This window comes from Cutaneotrichosporon oleaginosum (assembly GCF_008065305.1).
Source record: "Cutaneotrichosporon oleaginosum strain ATCC 20508 chromosome Unknown ATCC20508_contig07, whole genome shotgun sequence".
Lineage (NCBI taxonomy): Eukaryota > Fungi > Basidiomycota > Tremellomycetes > Trichosporonales > Trichosporonaceae > Cutaneotrichosporon > Cutaneotrichosporon oleaginosum.
In genome coordinates, this window is record NW_027072176.1 from 698,267 (window position 1) to 715,937 (window position 17,671).

General features: G+C 59.1%; 6 protein-coding genes across 6 annotated transcripts; 1 reads left to right on the forward strand and 5 right to left on the reverse strand.

The window, feature by feature from the left end:
* Positions 1-115: 115 nt before the first annotated feature.
* Positions 116-1,971, reverse strand: COLE_07496 (uncharacterized protein; the record flags this gene model as incomplete). The annotated part of the gene is made up of 5 exons (XM_018423282.2): positions 116-801; positions 846-1,025; positions 1,056-1,239; positions 1,272-1,839; positions 1,871-1,971. 5 exons carry the CDS (start codon positions 1,969-1,971, stop codon positions 116-118), a joined length of 1,719 nt encoding a protein of 572 aa, XP_018278575.1.
* A 232-nt stretch (positions 1,972-2,203) lies between these two features.
* Positions 2,204-4,582, forward strand: COLE_07497 (uncharacterized protein; the record flags this gene model as incomplete). Its single annotated transcript, XM_018421392.2, has 3 exons — positions 2,204-2,430; positions 2,464-3,014; positions 3,054-4,582. 3 exons carry the CDS (start codon positions 2,204-2,206, stop codon positions 4,580-4,582), a joined length of 2,307 nt encoding a protein of 768 aa, XP_018278574.1.
* Positions 4,583-4,917: 335 nt separating this feature from the next.
* On the reverse strand, positions 4,918-5,595 carry COLE_07498 (uncharacterized protein; the record flags this gene model as incomplete). Its single annotated transcript, XM_018423281.2, has 1 exon — positions 4,918-5,595. One exon carries the CDS (start codon positions 5,593-5,595, stop codon positions 4,918-4,920), a length of 678 nt encoding a protein of 225 aa, XP_018278573.1.
* Positions 5,596-6,400: 805 nt separating this feature from the next.
* On the reverse strand, positions 6,401-13,349 carry COLE_07499 (uncharacterized protein; the record flags this gene model as incomplete). The annotated part of the gene is made up of 6 exons (XM_018426699.2): positions 6,401-7,101; positions 7,137-7,212; positions 7,248-7,580; positions 7,617-12,028; positions 12,063-13,070; positions 13,289-13,349. 6 exons carry the CDS (start codon positions 13,347-13,349, stop codon positions 6,401-6,403), a joined length of 6,591 nt encoding a protein of 2,196 aa, XP_018278572.1.
* A 610-nt stretch (positions 13,350-13,959) lies between these two features.
* On the reverse strand, positions 13,960-15,096 carry COLE_07500 (uncharacterized protein; the record flags this gene model as incomplete). Its single annotated transcript, XM_018423280.2, has 2 exons — positions 13,960-14,687; positions 14,760-15,096. 2 exons carry the CDS (start codon positions 15,094-15,096, stop codon positions 13,960-13,962), a joined length of 1,065 nt encoding a protein of 354 aa, XP_018278571.1.
* A 766-nt stretch (positions 15,097-15,862) lies between these two features.
* On the reverse strand, positions 15,863-17,551 carry COLE_07501 (uncharacterized protein; the record flags this gene model as incomplete). Its single annotated transcript, XM_018423279.2, has 8 exons — positions 15,863-16,051; positions 16,145-16,223; positions 16,257-16,355; positions 16,416-16,764; positions 16,843-17,007; positions 17,051-17,177; positions 17,248-17,341; positions 17,373-17,551. The coding sequence occupies 8 exons, from the start codon at positions 17,549-17,551 to the stop codon at positions 15,863-15,865; spliced, it is 1,281 nt and encodes a 426-aa protein (XP_018278570.1).
* Between the last annotated feature and the right edge of the window lie 120 nt (positions 17,552-17,671).

The window sequence follows — 17,671 nt, forward strand, 5'->3', positions numbered from 1 at the left end:
CGAATGATTCTACACATGCTAGTCCGCTCCAGCGCCAAAGATCGTTTCAATCGATGCCTCAGATCATCCTCCGACCCTCTGTTGACCCCTTGCCGCTAATGAGCTTATGCGCGAGCTACGACGCCGCGGCACGCGCCTCGCGAATACGCAGCTCGCGGAGCAAGTCAGCAGCGGCATCACGCTCAGGCAGATTACTCTCCGCAATCTTCTGAAGGTATTGCGCGGCGAGTGCCCATTCTCCGCCCTCCCGACTCTCCCACGCCGCGACTGCCAAGTAGGATCCAGCCATGGCGCCGAGAGGGGCCTCGTCCCGCATTCCCAGCGCAAGGATTTTGCGATGATACTCAACAGCTTTGCTCGGCTGTCCCTCGGCGGCGTACAGCGTCGCGAGCTTGCCCAAGATGTCGGGGGTTTGCTTGTGGTCCGCGCCGAGCAGGGCGCGTGTATGTGCCGAAATAGCGTCCGGGACCCGGCCAAGCTGCTCGTACACCAAGGCCAGGGCCGTCCACATGCGGCAGTCGTAGGGCCGCAGCGTAGTCGCCTGGTTGTAGTACTCGACGGCGTAGTGCGCCATGTCCAGCAACTCGTAGGCCTGCCCCAAACCGTACCACGCACGGTAGTCTTTGGCGTTGACGTCAATCGCCTTGCGATACGCTTCGATGGCCGCATGCGTGTTCTTCAGCTCAACAAACTCGTGTCCCATCAGTGTCCACGCCGGCAAGTAGTCGCGGTTGAACATGAGAGCACGCTTGAAATATTGGATTGCGCGTGTGTGGTCCCCTCGTGAAGAGTAGTAGTTCCCTTTGGGTCAGAGTCTGTCCGGCAATAAGAGAGAAGACACTCACCAATCAAGGTGCACACCTCAGGTCGATTGCGGTCAATCTCAGCGTACTGGTGCGCGAGCTGGGCGAGTTTGGTCTTCTTGTTCACCACGTACAGCATGTTGCTGTAGATGTCAACCTCCTCCATGCGGAAAGGGTCAACAGACTGGACGTGGTCGAACTGAATCTCGGCCCGCTGGAAGTCTGGATTAGCTCAGAAGCAGTGTGACTCACCCCTCATGTGGTAGTACACCATACCCTTCTGGGCTATTAGGTGCACACTGCCGGGGAATGTGTCGAGAAGCTCAGTGATCATCGTCATGACAAGGTCGGTGGCTGTGTGGAGGTCAAGCATCACGTTGATGGCGAAAAAGGTCCGCATGGGGCCTGATGGAAGGCGTTCCTTTATCTCGATGAACTGATGTTAGCTCCGCACCGCGAGCAACATACTTTGTCGGCCGAGTCGATAAGCTGCGCAAGCTGTGTCCATGCACTCCAGTTGTACGGTCGGCCCCGGACGCTCTCGATAAAGCAGTCGATGGCGGAGTCCTTCTGCTCCAGACGCATGTGGAGTAACCCTTGCAGATACAGGAGATAGGGGTCCAAGTCGCCCTCGATCTCGCTCAGAAGCTTGTTGAGGGGAGGGAACAAGGCGTGCCGCTCCTGCTTGGTGTCCAGGAAGTGACCTAGGCTCTCCTGCGCCTTCCGGTCCGCGCTGAGATATGCGCTATACGTCCTCAGGAAGCGCGCCCGCACGCTCTTCGCCCCTTTAAGCACCGCGACCACGCGATCGTGCTCTTTGATGTCAAAGTAGCTCTTCGCGAGCTGGAATGTGTCCTCATCCAGCATGTCGTCTTCGTCGGCCTCGGGAAAGCCATCGCTCTCGAAGCTCATCTCGGTCATGATAGAAGGTCGCCCACGCAATGGTGGAAGACCAGCTTGACGTGCTGGTGGCGAGAAGTGAAGGTACGGGCGCGTCCGCGCCTCCTTGGGAAGGGCGGACAGCAGCTCGCATGCCCTGCTGTCAGACCCACCCACATAGTTCGCACCATTTAGCGGCGACCAGCAAGCCGCGGTCCTTGAGCTCCTGCGTAGTGCTACGCAACTCTTGGGCAATGTGCGTCTTCTCTTCCAGTGTCAATGGCGGCATTGTGGTGGATTGGGATGTGATGAGATTGTTCGAGTGGAGGTTGTTATTGACTTCTGCATGACGCGCCCGACGTGACGCGCCACACGCGGCGGTAGCAATTTCCCGGGCTCCGCCTCGATTCGCCACCCAACGCTCTGACATTGAGGCCAGTCGTTCTCCGCATTCCCCATCATCCCCCCACCCAGCCACACACGCCGAGTACAGTAAACTCCCCTCGTGATTGAGTCTCACCATGTCGACAGGGAAGCGCGGAAACTGGCGCGATGCGTATCTCGAGCGCGGCGAGCGCGAGCGGCATTGGAGCGATCGCGACCGGGAACGCGAGCGAGACAGGGAGAAGGAGAGGAGGACACATGATCTTCATGACCGCAGCTATCGGGACAACGATCGAGTAAACGAACGCGATTGGCGACGGCACGACCAAGACAAGCGACAGCGTGACGACGCCGAGGAGGGCGAGTACGTTCACACTTTTGGCCGTGCTGACAACAGGATAACCTCTCCACCCCGAAGGGCCAGTCCAAACCGCCCAAGCCCGCGCAGTAATCAGCGCCGCCCTCCACCAATTTCTCCTCGTCGTGATACTCGTTCGCCGCGTGCTGATCGTGAGCGCGCGTATAGCCGTGAACCAGAGAGGCGTGGTAGCTTCGGACGCCACGACCGCAACCTCAGCCGTGAACCGGATCGCCGCAGCATCCGTGAGCCAGAGCGGCGCGGGAGCTTTAGCCGCGACCGTCATGCCAGTCGGGAGCCAGAACGTCACGAGAGCCGTGCCCCGCCGTCAAAGAAGGTGAGGTTGGCTGAGCCCGAGCCTGAACCGGAACCGGAACCGGAGCTGCCTGCAGAGGAAGAGGATATCGAGAAGAAGCTCGAGGAGAAACGTCGGCGGCGTGAGGCCATCTTGGCGAAATTCCGCGCAGGTGAGGGCGCAAAGCCGTCACTTAGCGCTGTTGACAGCGCCGCGGGCTCACCGAGTACGCCCGCGCAGCCGCTACCTTCTGGGGCGGAGAGCGTTACTAGCAATGGCATCAACACAGAGTCTGGTAAGTCAACTGACCTAAACCAGACACAGCTGACGGCAGGCGCAACTCCACTTCTCAAAGCGCTTGGGACCCGATCCCTTACTGGAGCACCCATCGGCGCCATCCTCCCCAGTGGGAGCGGCGCTGCCACGCCTCTCGGTTCGGAACCATCGCTCCCATCCACGCCCATGGGCAAGGACTTTGATCTCGAAAAGCATGGTGAGAAACACGAGTCAGGTGAGGGTGTATCGGCCGCGGAATATGACGACGCGAGCGACAAGGCAGAGCGAGGAGCGCGGGTCGACCCGAACATCAAGGCTCCGCCTGCCGATGATGAATGGGAGGAGGTCGAGGTCGAGATCGATGACGAGGAGGACGACATGGACATGTTCGCGGCATTCGGCGACGAAGAGCCCGCGAAGAAGAAGCGCAAGATCACAGTGCGTCGGCGCAAGGACGGCACGACGGTCGAGGCACCCCAGGTGCAGGCTGCCTTGGATGTGGTGGACAACGTTGACGACACGGAGGGTTACTATCGTATCACCCCGGGCGAGATCCTTGACGACGGACGATACCAGGTTACTGTTACGCTGGGCAAGGGCATGTTCTCGGCCGTCGTTAAGGCCAAGGTTCTCAAGGCGGTTGGAGGGGAACGCGCTGCGGATGTTGTTGGCCGCGAGGTGGCCATCAAGCTCATGCGCTCGCAGGAGAGCATGTACGTCGCTGGCAAGAAGGAGGCTCAGATCCTTAAGCTTCTCAACGATGCCGACCCGGAGGACAAGAAGCACATTGTTCGCATGGAGCGCACTTTTGAACACAAGGGTCACTTGGCGATCGTCACTGAGAGTCTCAGCATGAACCTTCGTGATGTGATCAAGCGCTTCGGCAAAGACGTGGGGCTCAACATGCGTGCCGTCCGCGCGTACGCTCATCAAATGCTGCTCGCACTCTCTCTTATGCGCAAGTGCTCTATTGTTCACGCGGATATCAAGCCCGACAACGTCCTAGTAAGCGAGAACAAGGCCGTGCTCAAGGTGTGTGATCTTGGCACAGCTGCCGAGGTGTCCGAGGGCGAGATCACGCCGTATCTTGTCTCACGCTTCTACCGTGCGCCGGAGATCATTCTCGGCCTGCCCTACGACACCGCCATCGACATCTGGGCCATCGGCTGCACGCTCTTTGAGCTGTACACAGGCAAGATCCTCTTCCCAGGCCGGAGCAACAACCACATGCTTTTGCTTCAGCAGGAGACGAAGGGCAAGCTGCCTCACCGGATGATTAAGAAGGCGCAGCTGGGCGCTATGCACTTCGACGAGAATAACAACTTCCTCTCCGCCGAGAAGGACCGCATTACCGGCGCGGATGTCGTCAAAACCGTCGTGATCAGCAAAGCGACAAAGGACCTTCGCTCGCGTCTCATGCCCAGCTCGAGTGTACAAGCCAAGATGGGCGTCGACGAGCTCAAGCAGCTGCAGCAGTTCGTTGATCTGCTCGACAAGTGTTTGATGCTGGATCCGGTGCGGCGCATCTCGCCGCGCGAGGCGCTGCTGCACCCGTTCGTGACGGGACAGCATGCGCATCATGGTTGAGGGGGCGCGCGGTGGAAAAATGACGGGAAGCGAGATCAATACGCGATAGATGAAGTAAATGCGACTAAGACTGCATGTAGGATACGCATGGTGCTGTGCTGATGCTCAAAATTCAACCAACCGCCTCAGATTGTACTGGGCAAGCAAGCAAACGTCATCCACCCTCATCATCGCATACGGCTCACGACCATATATCGTGGCTCCGTTTACCACTCACTTACTGCACGGAGGCGTCTAGAGATACGCGAAACTGATGCGATGCATACTAGTATACAATGAGTGCCATGGGCTGTATGGATGTGGCGAGTGCCCAGCTACGAGGTTTACCGCACGGACTAGGCGCGAGCGCTTACGGTGGCGCTGCTCGCGACAGCGTGCTCGGCCTTGCTCGCCTCTTCCAGGGCGTCCTCGAGTGCGCCAAGAGCCTTGATCTTGACGATCGGCGAGGCGCTGGACGCGGCCACCGCCTCGCGCACAGCCTGGGCAAGCGTAAAGACGTGAGGGTCATCAAGGCCCATCTCTTTCAAATGGGTAGCAAGATTGATGACATAGTCGGCGTTCCTCCCGGACTCGCCGGCCGCCCCGGCGATCTGCTTCACCATGCGGGGGAGTGCGTCCGGGCCGAGATAATGCTCGTTATCCGGCGCGGCGATATATGTGATCGACTCAACAGCGTCCTCGGGCTTGATGTTATGAAGGGGGTTGGCGCAGACGGCGTGGGCGCGATGGAACGGAACAGTGATGCGCACGTAACCGCCGCGCTCGCGGTGGTCGAGGTAGGCCATGACCTCGTCGACGCGCTCGGGCGGGACGCGGTACGCGAAGCCCCAGCAGACGGCGCCTTCTTCGGGAACGAGGGTCACTACTCGGCCGAGGGAGGTGGGAGTGCCACGGTGGTCGGGCGAGCCCTGCCAAAAGCGGCGCGTGTGGTTTGCCACGAAGGCGAGTGTGCGCTCGGCGTAAGGGAAGTCGGGGCGCCAGATGATGGAGCCGTAGCCAAAGATCCAGGTCATGGTGCGGAGCGAGAAGGGCAAAGTGGAGTGGGTGAGCGTGGTTATAGAAGCCTGGAGGCGAGAGGTAGTGAGAGCGTTGGCGATGCGGATAGGAAAAAGGAAATAGAGCAAAGAGATGAGTGGCGACGTGGCAAGTTGAAGAGGGATGTGTACTCAATCGGCGGGAAGCCCTTGTGTCGCGTCGAAGGTGTGACAGTCGCGTCGGTCACCCGATCACGAGACGCAGTGCGGTGCAGAATCCGAATCAGCGGGAAGGAGAGTGAAAAGAAGCGGCGGGAGCTGCCAAATGCAATCAAGATATGCAAGAGAGGGCAGACGAGGGAGATGAAGAGATGTCAAGAGAGGGGATGCGTTGGGTGGCGAGTCGACGTTGCCGATTCAGGAGTTCGAGCGGAGGAAGTGCGGAGCTGGAGATGTCCGATGTCCGAGGGTTGTCTCCGAGTGGGCGGCCGTTAGTCACCCCGTTGCAGCACGATTAGATAGCCAAGACCGCAGCTGCCCCGTCCTTCGGAATGCGCGTTATAAGTGTTTCTGTTTTCAGTGCTTCTGTCACGGGAGGCCGAAACAAGTGCTGGTGAATAGCGTGCTCCGTCGTCAGCTGTGGAGCTGGTCGCAGCACTGCAAATGGCGCAATTCTACCAGCCCTCCCTCCTGCTGCCTGCTGCGCCTTTGCACGCACAAGTACATATTCATCATCATACACACATGCAACCCGTATGCTGCGATATTATCTCACCCGTCTGAGCTGCCTTTCCTTTCTCAGATGGCGTGCGACCGCCATCGCGCACGCGCTTCCTCTACTTTGCTATACCCACATGTTCTCACTCGTGATGAGCACAATGCCGCGTGCCTCCCACGCATCAGTAGCGTGCACGGGTGGCACTGGCCGGTCCGAGGGAAGCCCGGTGCGGCGCGTAACCCACCCAGCACTAACAAGAGCCTGGAGGACGTCCGAAATCTCCATCCGGTCCAGGACGGCACTCAGACGCTGGCGAAGGTCATGCTCGGTCATGCCGGGGCGCACTATCAACTGCCCGATGATGGCCTTCATTGCTCGGTCCCATTCGGAAGGTATGAGCTCGCCCCAGATGTCGACCCAACGGCGTGCAGCGCACTCAACCCGCGGGCAGGGGTCAGGTCCGAAGAACTTGTCGCGCGGCTTGATCCGCGTTGTCCAGCCGCCCCAGAACTGACTGGCAACCACGTGCGCGTTGTCGTATCCCGCCCAGAAGATGCGTGGGTTTGTCTCCAGCGCGAGCGCCGCGAAAGCTCCGTCGATGGCACTCACCGACAAGCCCGTTACGACCTTCAACTCGCCGGCAGTGATGCCATCCGCACCAGCAGCGGCAACTGCGTCCATGATGTGCTCAACGTGCGCAGTAGGACCTGGCGCAACTGACCACGGCACGAGAGGCGGGATCTCAAGAGATGGCGGGGCAGCTGGGAAAGTGGGGACGGGCTTCGTGAGGCGCTTAACACGCATGTCCCACTCGAACGAGGCATCGGCTGCGGTCAGACAGAATCCTCATTGTGAGACTTACTAAGTGAACGCGTGTTGTACGCCAGACGCTCCATGCCGAGCGCAGGCACCTCATCGGCGTTGATCTCAATGTCGAGCTAGTGTCAGTCAACGCCGTCAGAGAACAGCTCACATCATGGTTGGACACCATTTGCATGAATGTGGCAAGGTCGCCTGGTTGGCCCACCAGTGGCCACGTCATCTCGCCTTCTTGAGACAGCTTGGCCTGCATGTCGCGGACCTGTTTGGGGACCTCGGGCGGCACAAAGCCCTCTGCGGCATACAGCCAGCCGTTTGCGTAGCCGTACATACGACCAGGCGTTTTCATCGAGTTGATGTTCTTGTTGAGCATGCCCTCGTTGACAAGGGCGGCGATCTGCGGCTCATACTCGTCTTTGTAGTAATTACTCAGCAGCTGGGACGCCGCCTGCATGTTGTACACAGGGTTGGGAGTTGACACAACCATCTGTAGTTGTTAGCATCGCCTCAAGAGTGAGTTCACCTTGATCGCCGCGCGGATGATTGAGGTGGTGCGGTCAATAGGCTCGTCTGGGGCCTGGCACGCGCGTGGTTCCTCTTCCACTACACTGGCAAGGCTAATATTGTGCAGTTTGCTCTCTTCACTTCCAGGAATGTCGAGGATTTGATCAAAGGACGTATTTGTGGCCTTGAGATACTCCCATTCGTATCGCTTGATGAGCTCCTTGGGATCGTGAGGAAGCTCTGGTGCTTTCCCTTTGCCAGGCGGTGGAGCGGACGAGACGGGAAGACGTAATAGCGCCTTGTTGATCTTGGTGCGGACGAAGTCGACATATAACCGGAGGTTGAAGTGGGTGATGTTGCCTGGATTGGGGTCTGGTAGGTCGTCGGTACCTTGGAACTCCTCGAGGATATTGGCCACGGCATCCTCCAAACGTTGATAATACGCTGCCTTGCCAGGAGGCTCCAGGAGCTTCTTGACCTTGGCGCGAAGGACCTGATCACCGATCATTGGGAAAATGTCCTTCATCGCTGAACGACCCCGTTGCTGCGAGCCACGAGCACGCGCGCGAATGACAGCTTCACAGTCAAGGATGAGATCCTCTTCTTCCTTGGTCCACGCGTGTCGGTAACGGCGGCCCTTCTCTTTTTCAACCTTGGGCAGAACCGCTGGCTTATAGTCCTTGGGCTTGGGCGGCCGCCCGCGGTTGCGGCTGGGTTTGATGTGACTGGTACTGGCGCGGGTGAGACCTGGGTTGCGGCGTGGAGGGAGCTGGAAGCCGTTTTTGACGCGCACGAAAGACTCCATGATCGTAACGAGCTCAGCATCGCTGGTGATCTCACCAAGCCGTGTCATGGGGCGGTTCCGAACAATGTAGTCAAGGAGCTCCTGCGTCACCTCAACGCCGACCTTGGCTGCAGCAGTCTGCACACGCTGTTCGTAGACTTGCCGAGCGGCACGAATGCGATTGGCGAGCTCTTCGCGGATGGCGGCCTTTTCGTTGTGCCGTTCTGAGCGTGTGTATGTCGCGGCACCCGTGGTGGGAGCTGGTCGAATGGTTCGCTCGCTGATGGACGTCCTGAGTCTGTCACGGCGGGCCAAGTACGTCTCGACATCTCCAGGCGTGATTGCTAGGTCGTGGGCAAGCTTGGCCACTTCCTCCTTGGTCTTCACTGTCCGCGCACCACGGCTATCGATGGCCGCATTGAGGGCTCGACGCTGGCCATCCAAAAGCTTGAGCTCGTCCTTCCATCTACGCTTAGACAACAGCGCAGTAGTAAGGTTGACGGTGGTGTCGAGAACACCGGTGACCACAGGTGCGAACGGAAATGCTGGCACGTCCATACGCGCGACTTGTGGCCGACTGGGCTGGTGTGCACCATCCTTGATCATCGCCCACAGTCGCTCGGCCTCCTCCTCGTTTCTGGCCGGCATGAAGCCGAGGAGAGGGAGTGAGGGATCGGCGACGTGGTATACCGGGGCAACATCATGGAGAATGAAGTACGGCGCAGCCGTAGCGTCTGGGGCGCGCTCGTACATCATGGGGTGGTCACCCTTCGTCTCAGACAACTTCACCGTGGCGATGGAAACGTCACATGGCTGAAGCGGCGTCAGAATTTGCAGGAATGAAAGCATCGAGAACAGCGTGCGAACACTGTTCACTTTGGCGTTGTGCCACGACCGCCCGCTCATGTTGGCACGCTCGGCGATGTCCTGAGGTAGATTCTTCAGCCGGATGTCAAGATTCCCCGGGATTTGCGTCCATTGGTAAAGCTCCTCGTCCCACTTCTCGACGCGCACGATGCGAAGCCAATCGCGTATGTGGAGCTCCTCGAAAACAAGAGGCATCGCAAAAAGACGGGGCGTCGTGGATACTAAGCTCGGCGCATCCGCCTGCGCCTCTTCGGAGGAGATGACCTTGAGAATCGCTTGGTGAAGCGCCTTGGTGCGCAGGTTGCGACCCGTAAGGTACCCGTAGAGGTGTGCGCCCATGCCAGGCTCGCTGAGAAATGCCTCGCGTTGAGTGAGGGGGGATTTGCTCGGTGACTCATCCTTGTCGTCATCGGGGACTAATATACTTGCACGACTTGGCTTCTTGTACATTGAGTATTGCAAGGCGACCCTGGAGCGTGCAAGAGGTTGAGGCGTTGATGGCTGCGATCCGACTGTATTGGCCAGCGAGTGGATGTAAGTGCTGACGGCGACCTCGGGCGTGCCCTCCGCAAAAACAATCGTTTGCTTCACCCAACGGCCCGTTGTGGTGGGCATGTTGGAGATGCGCTCCTTGATGCGACCATCGTTGACCAAGATGGCGAGGACACGCTTAAAGACCTTGCGGTCCATACCAGCGGGAACGGCCGGAGCAAACGGGTGGTCGGTGCCGGCCCACTTGTTTACCCAGTCCTTGTGCTCGTGGTACAGCTTATTGTCCGTCATAACGCCGCCGCTGTCGATCAAGCATTGAAGGAGCTCTTGTATCCTGCGCAAAGTAGCAACGTCAACACGGGTAAGACGTGCCGCAGGCAGCTTCGGCTCAGGCTTGGAATCATCAACACCCATGGTGTCGGCCGTGGCCTCCGCATGATCGGGATGCATGGCGCTCTCGGCCACTTGCCCGACCGGAGTCGACAGGACGGCATCATTCGGAAGTTCCGATGAATCGGCAGCAGCAGCGGTAGCTTCCATTGACTCCAGAGCTGGAGCCTCCATTGACCCGGCAGCAGGAGCATCTCCGTCGAGTAACGCAGCGGCGCCGAGTGCCGGTGCTTCGTCTGTGCGGCCTAAGTGGCCGTCAGCAGGCGAGACATCCGGGTTGATCGCCGAAGCGCCACTACGGCGAGCACGAGTAGATCGTCTCGTGCTCTGATCGGCGGCATCGATGAGCGCCTTCTTCCCACGACGAGACTTCGGTGGAGGCTTCGCGTTGAGGTCAGGGGGTGTTACGACAGGCGCAGCAGTCAAGTCAGGGATAGAAGTGACTTCGGCAACAGCAGCGACATCGGTGACTGTGAACTCGGGTGGTGTTGAAATCTCGGCAGCGGCGGGGGGGGAGGCGTGAGTGATCGCAGTTGTGTCGATGATGAACTCGGGCGGCGCGACCGTACCAGGCGCTGTGATTACAGCCTCTGCGGAGGCCATTACCGCGTCAATAACTGCCTCAGGAGCAGGTACGGCGTTCTCGACCACCATCAGCTCCTCGGCGGACGGAAGGTCCACCTCCAGACTTGGACCAGCACCGATCTCCGCGGCGTCTGGGTCCGCTTCAGCTAGCTCGTCCAGCTCAGCGCCCTCTTCCGGTTCCAGGTCGGGAGGTAGGTGGGCGACCAGCTTCCGCATTGCAGCCTTGCGGCGGGGGCGCTTGGAGGGCCCCGCCTCTTCCAATTCAGCTGTCGGAGCAGAGGTGCCATCGGCCGCCTCAGATGCTGGCACGCCATCGCCCTGAGCCTCTTCCGCCTTGCGCTTTCGGCTCTTGGCGGGCGCCTTTGCTGTAGCTCCGCCTTTTACCTTGCCGCGCTTCGCAGGGCCGTAGTGCTCGGGGGGGAGACCGGCCGCAATCATCTCGTCCGTAAGAGCTGGGGGCTCGCCGACACCAGTGTAACCTTTGGGAGGAAGGCAGAGCACGCCAGCGTCCTTGACGTAAACGAGAAGTGGGGGTAGGTTCGGTGTCAACTTCAGGTCGCCAAGGATCATGCGGTTGCGCGTACCGTCCTGATTGACGACATAGACGTACTTGCGAGGCCGCCCACGCTCCTGTACCTCATTCTCGTATTTAGGCTGGCGGGTTGCTGCGACACGTTTCGGCTTCTTCTTCAGACCTGGGGCGGGCGAGCCCGCGTCATCGCTAACGATCTCCTCCCCGCCCTCTGTGGTGGCACGGGCCCGAGCAGACACTCTTGGCTTCCGCTTACCCAGAGTGGGGGCCGGCGACTCTGACGCGGTAGCTGATTTTCGCGGGGCACGCTTGCGCCCAGCTCCACCGGAGTATGCTGAGCCCACAGGTATAATTCCGCTCGACAGGGTGGCCATAGCTTTATTGAGCTGAGTGCCGTTCTCGATGAACTTGCGGAAGGAAATATCCGCCCAGTGACCCGCTGCGGCAGGTGTAGGGGGAGGCGTTACGACAATACCCAGGTGCGCCATGTACTGGACGTAGTTGTCAATGGAGAAGAGACGCAGACGGCGCTCACGCTGGACGGACTCTATAACGCAGCGGATCGCTTTGTGCTTGAGATGGGGGGCGAGGAAGACGAGGTCGATGCGATTGATAATGTGCTCAAGGGTGCGGCGGAAGATGCCGCTCAATGCAACGTAGAGGTCCTGCAATGTACGGCCCTGCGGCCCCGAGCGATGAATCGAATTGATAACCTGTGACTCAAGAGAAGCCGTTGCGAGGGCCCCCCCGTGGAAGCGGAACGGCTCGGTGTACTCAGCAGCTACGATTAGCCATTAGAATCGACATGTGATTACCGTTCATGGGCACCTCCTCAATCACCTGGACATCGTCGGCCTTCGCTGGCGCCACGTAGTCGGGGTTGTACTTGGTGAGCCGGAGACACGCTCGCAGAGCGCTCCCAATATCAACGTATTCAACGACGCCCTCGTCAACCATCTGAGCGATATGGCGCTGCAATTGGCGGCGGTGGCGATTTTTGTAGCCCTGCGTAGGCCAGCCGAGAACTTGAAGGAGGTGGTGGTTGCCCAAAAGATGGTTCTTGAGGCCGGGATGGTCGAGAACGCGAATAAGACGCTCGCGGGGGATGTGCCCGGCCACAAGCTCCATCTCCGAGAAAGGGGTGAAGTTGAATCCAAGGTTCTCGACCTCACCATCCTCCTCTGGCTCAACCTCTCCGTCCTCCTCCTTGGGCTCATCCTTGACCTCGGGCTCTTGACTGCTCTTGCGCATGTGCGCCTTGTAGTTGGGGTTCTGCTCGAGGAACTTGCGGAAGACTAAGATGGAGGTGTTGGCTCCATGGAGAGACGCGGGGATCTTGGCGCAGAGACCAAGTTGCACGAGGACCCGGATGTAGTGGAAGACACTCTTCTGGTTGGTCTGAGTTAGGGGGCCAAGTTCGAGTGCGGAAATGCCTTTCTCGCGCGACCGCGCCGAGAGTTGCAGGTAGGTGAAGATCATAGGTGTGATTCGAGGAATACGCTGGCGAGATCCAGTGAGACGATAGTACACTTCGTCGTCAACGCAACGGATCCTCAATCGATCAGGATATCTCTCCATGAGCGCGCGCAGATCAGTGGTCTTGACGGGTGGGTCACCGCCATCGTCCTCGTTGAGGAAGGTGAAGAGCTCGGCGCCGTCAACAGACGGATTCGGTGGGTTGGGGTCGGAGAGCGCATCTGCAGCGACAATCACTTGCACAAGCTTGTGCTTCGAAATGTGTGGCCAGAGGTGAGCGAAGTACGCGTCGTCGACCTTGGGGTCGAGAGTAGCAAGATGCCGCTGGACAACGAGGGGGTCAGCGCCTGGGTGTCAGTACTCTGTATCTACCGCTCAGGCCGTCCCCGAACCGCCCCACTCTCCTCTCTCCATCCATCCTGCTCATCCATTATCCGCGTGCCTGCTCCGCTCAAGATTGTTGACGCCGGCCTGCCTCCACCCCGGCTTGTGACGCTGGCGTTCGAACCACCCTCCATGCCACAAGCTGTGGACTTTTGCGACGCGTTGGACTCGACGAACTCACCTAGCACACCTTCAACGACGACGTAGTCGATGACGGCCTCGAGGAGCTCGTGAATCCTCATGCCGCCACTCGCTCTGAGAAGGCAATCCGGCAGAAGACGGGAGCGCGAGGGAGGTGGTTGTGGTTTGTGGTTGGTGAGGTAGTGCGAGGGGCGAGAGTGGGAGTGCAGAAACGAAACACGGCGAGGAAGGTGGGGTACAATTTGGTTCCGTGTGGCGAACGTTCGATCCGCGCCAGTAGCAAGGGGGGCACTTTCATGCCAGTCTGCCAATACACCCTCAGCCGCCCAAAGGATCACAACGTATTACATGCTTTACACAACGGCTGCAAGGAAGACGGACTACCGAGTAAGTTACATTTGGTTGCGGACAATGGCCTCTTGTGGTGCTTCGTGTGTGTATTAATGGAGGGTGTGATTCTTCCATCACGTGATAATTAGGGGTCTGATCGTATAGTGGTTAGTACACAAGATTCTGAGTTGCTTCAACACACCTCGTTCTTGTAGCCTGGGTTCGATTCCCAGTCGGACCTGATCTTTTGCGGTTCCCTACTCTAGAGATTGTCTTCCACACTGTCCTGGCAGCCTTGAGCCCGATTCCCCTGCTGCCTCTGTGCCGGCCATGCTCCTCAGCCGCAGTTCGCTACACAAGTTCATATGCTATACTACATTATCAAACCAGGTCCTGCGTGAGGATGGAGCGGTAGCGCACAGACCCATCCTCGATTTGCTTGATAGCCTTGGCAGCATACTTCATCGGCATAACCTGGATCCAAGGCTTAACCTTTTGCTCCGCGGCAATTTTTAGCATGCGCAACGCCTCGGTGCGACACCCGATGTGGCCTGAGCCGAGGCTCACGCCGCTGCCCGCCATGCTCTGGGACGTGATGTTTTTGAGGCCCTCCTCAGGCATGCCGACGAACACAAGCTTGCAGCCGACATCGAGGCAAGTGAGGAACTCGTCGATGGGAAGCTTGCTGCTGCTGGCACAGCAGACGATGAGGTCAAACTCGCGGAAGTGGTCCTTCTCGAAGCCAGGAGTGGTAGGGACAAACGCCTTCGCGCCCATCTTAAGCGCGTCTGCCTTCTTTGCCTCTGAGTGCGAGAAGACAGTCACCTCGGCACCGAGGGCCACACCGAACAGAACAGCGTAGTGTCCCAGTCCACCGAGGCCGACGACACCGACCTTGGAGCCCTTCTTCACGCCGTTACGCACGAGAGGCGAGAACACTGTCAGGCCGCCACACAGCATCGAAGCCGCTTCAACAGACGCGAGCGAGTCGGGGATGGGGAAGACGAAGAGCTCCTGCGCGCGGATGTGCGTGCTGTAGCCGCCCTGGTGCTCGGCGCCACCAGGCCAGGTCGTGTTGTAGCCGTGGACCGGGGTCGGGCAGTAGTTTTCTGCGTGTCAGCGAGGTCTAGTGCAGGTGTGATGAGATGCGTCGCCGCATCCCTGGCAATTTGCGGACTCACCGTTGTCGTTTTTGCACCACTTGCAGTCACCGCATGATCCGACCTGTGCACCAACGCCGACACGGTCGCCTACTTTGACGCTCTTGACACCCTTGCCGACCTCCACAACCTTGCCAACAACCTCGTGACCCGTGACGACAAACTTGGTCTCCCATGGGCCCCAGCCGCCTGAGATGGTGTGGTGGTCACTTCCGCACACGCCACAGCATTCGACGGCGACCGTCACGCGGTCGTCGGCAAGCGGCTCGAGCTCGTACTCCTTCACCTGGAAGTCGAGGTAGTTCTTGGGGTCTGTAATCGCGTACCCGCGCGCCTTGTTGCTAGTCGGAGCAGCCATGATGAGGATTAAGTTTGGAGGAAGTGAGTGGAGAGACTGGAAGAGAGTGGGGAGATGGGGAAGAGCCGGAGAAGGAGATGGAAGAACGAGATCTTATAAGGTAGGCGGTATCTGGTGACGTGCAGCTGTATCGGTCCCCGGGATCTAGCGGTCAGCGGGATAGCTGGCTGTTGGCTGTTGGGGGCATCACCCACGGCCCGCCCGGCCCGGACGACCCCAAACGTCATTGAAATTTCGCGGCACGTGGTCAGTCGGACATGATGCCGCTCGCGCCGCTCAGCCGCTCGGCGTTCCAAGTCGTAGGAGGTGACGTGATTGTACTGACGCGTTGTCGTCGTTGGACTCGTATGGCCTGAAGGCCAGACGCGCCAAGTCCTAGCGAGCTGGGAAGTTGTGCACTGGTGCTGACAATGACGACTAGAGACGTATCCACTCCCGATCGTCTCGGCTGGCTTGGCTGGAGGTGACGCTTTGTGTTTTGGAACTCCTTCAGGTTTTAGTGATGTGTCGCCTCAGCATGTGCGCCATTGACGTCTTCATAGAAAAAGGGAGGGTGGAGCGTAGGGCTTGCTGGCCAGCGAGCGGACCCGGCGTTGGTGACAAGAAATAACAAGACATCGAGAGAATGTGGAAGAACAGCTCAGCTCAGCGAGTCGCGCGACTTTAGTACCCAGTTCCATGACCGCACGGGTCGCCCCGGCCACCCTATCTTTTGACATCTCTTCCAATAATCGCTCCACATCTATTCCGCCTATTCATTATAGCTCTAAAGCTCAAATCCGCCCCATCCGCCATCGAGGTCGTGTCGCTTGCTGTACTTGGCCATGCTAGGTCCGTTGACTCGCTGCAGTCGCGCCGCAACAGCCTCAGCTCCCTCGAGGACACGCAGGATGTTGCCGCCCGCGAGTTGCGCTACCTGGTACCGCGTCCAGCCCCGGCGGATAAGCTCGGCAATCTGGTGTTAGCGAGGACGGATGCACTCCCTCCGCTCTTCGCATCTTCCGAGCAGGAGCGGAGGAGGAAGGGAGGGGTGTCGTGGCGTACGCACGAGATGAGGATACTTTGATACATCCTCGAGGCCCTTCGGTACGCGATCAATCCCATCAAAGTCACTGCCGATGCCCACGCTGTTGTTAGCATATGAGATCTCCGGTGCTCACTGATGGTGGCCAGTCTTAGAGGCAATGTAGTCAATCTGGTCGGCGATGGATGCGGCGTCGACAGAGTCAGGATCCTTGCTGGCGAAGAAAGGGAAAAAGCTGCGGTCAGCTCTGCCAACGCTTGAGAGCATCTGCATCATGGACACGAGTCGTACGCACTTGACCATGACCACTCCGTCCGTCTGCCCCTTGCCACGGCCGATCATCCCTAGCACGTCGTCCGGCACGTTACGAGAGAAGTTGTTGAAGTGACGCGCAGCGCTGTGGCTGAGCATGATCGGGGCCTTGGACGCCTTGATAGCCTGGCGAGCTGTGTCGTCCGAAACATGCGACAGGTCAATGAGCATGCCCAGCCGGTTCATCTCCTTGACGAGCTCATAGCCGAAGGGCGAAAGGCCACCCCAAGTCGCGTTCGGCTGCACGTAACCACCGGAGTCGGCGAACGCGTTGTTGCAGCTGTGGGTGAGAGTCGCGTAGCGCACGCCGAGGTTGTAGTACTGGCGAAGCACTGCGGTCAGCACGAAACGACGTCTGATGCGATGTCTTCTATGACTGAACTGGCCAGCCCACTGAATCCGACACTCACCACCCAGAGAGTTCCCCAGCTGATGCGCTCCCTCAATACCCATGAAGCTCGCAACGCGCCCACGCGCCATCGCGTCACGCGCGCCCTGAGCGGTGGTCACAAACTCGAATGTGCCCGCGTACCGGTCCATAAGGTTGCGTGCGACGTCAATCTGTTCGAGCGTGTCTGCGGTCAGCCTGTGGCCTTCGGACACACCCAAACGACTCACCCCGGACGTGATGGGAGGGGTTAAGGAAGTCGGGCCCGTCAATTTTCTCGTGGCAGTCGGCATAGACGCTCCAGAAGAACCCGCCGAGCCGACCCTCGCGAATGCGCGGGATGTCTACATGTCCGGACTGCGGTCAGCCGTGGCGAGCTCGAGGAGGCTGGGGGACCTCGAAAGACAAGGAAGGTCACGGGACGCACCATCTTCTTGCGCAGGTCAAACTTGGTCACGTCGTTCCCGTACATCTCGCGCACGTATATGGGGAGGTCGATGTGTCCATCGATGATGGGAGTGCTGAGGTCAGCTGGTCCATCGCGAAACACACTGGTCTAGCCAGTATCGCGCCAGGCTAAGCGGATCAGATGGCTCGCGTTTGCCGAAAATGAGAACGCCGAGCGTCGCGAGAACGAGCACGACCGGTACAAGGAGAGTGATTGACCCCCGCGCACGACGGCGCTCGGCGGGCGGAGCGGTGGCTGGCAGAAGAGGCGCGTTTTCCGACATCGCGCTGAAAGAGAGTGATGTTGCTATCTCGATGGTGGGCAGGGACGATGACGATGACCAGGCGGATCGGACATCGCCGCTGCTGCCCCACGCTATCGATTACTGTGTGGGATAATATTA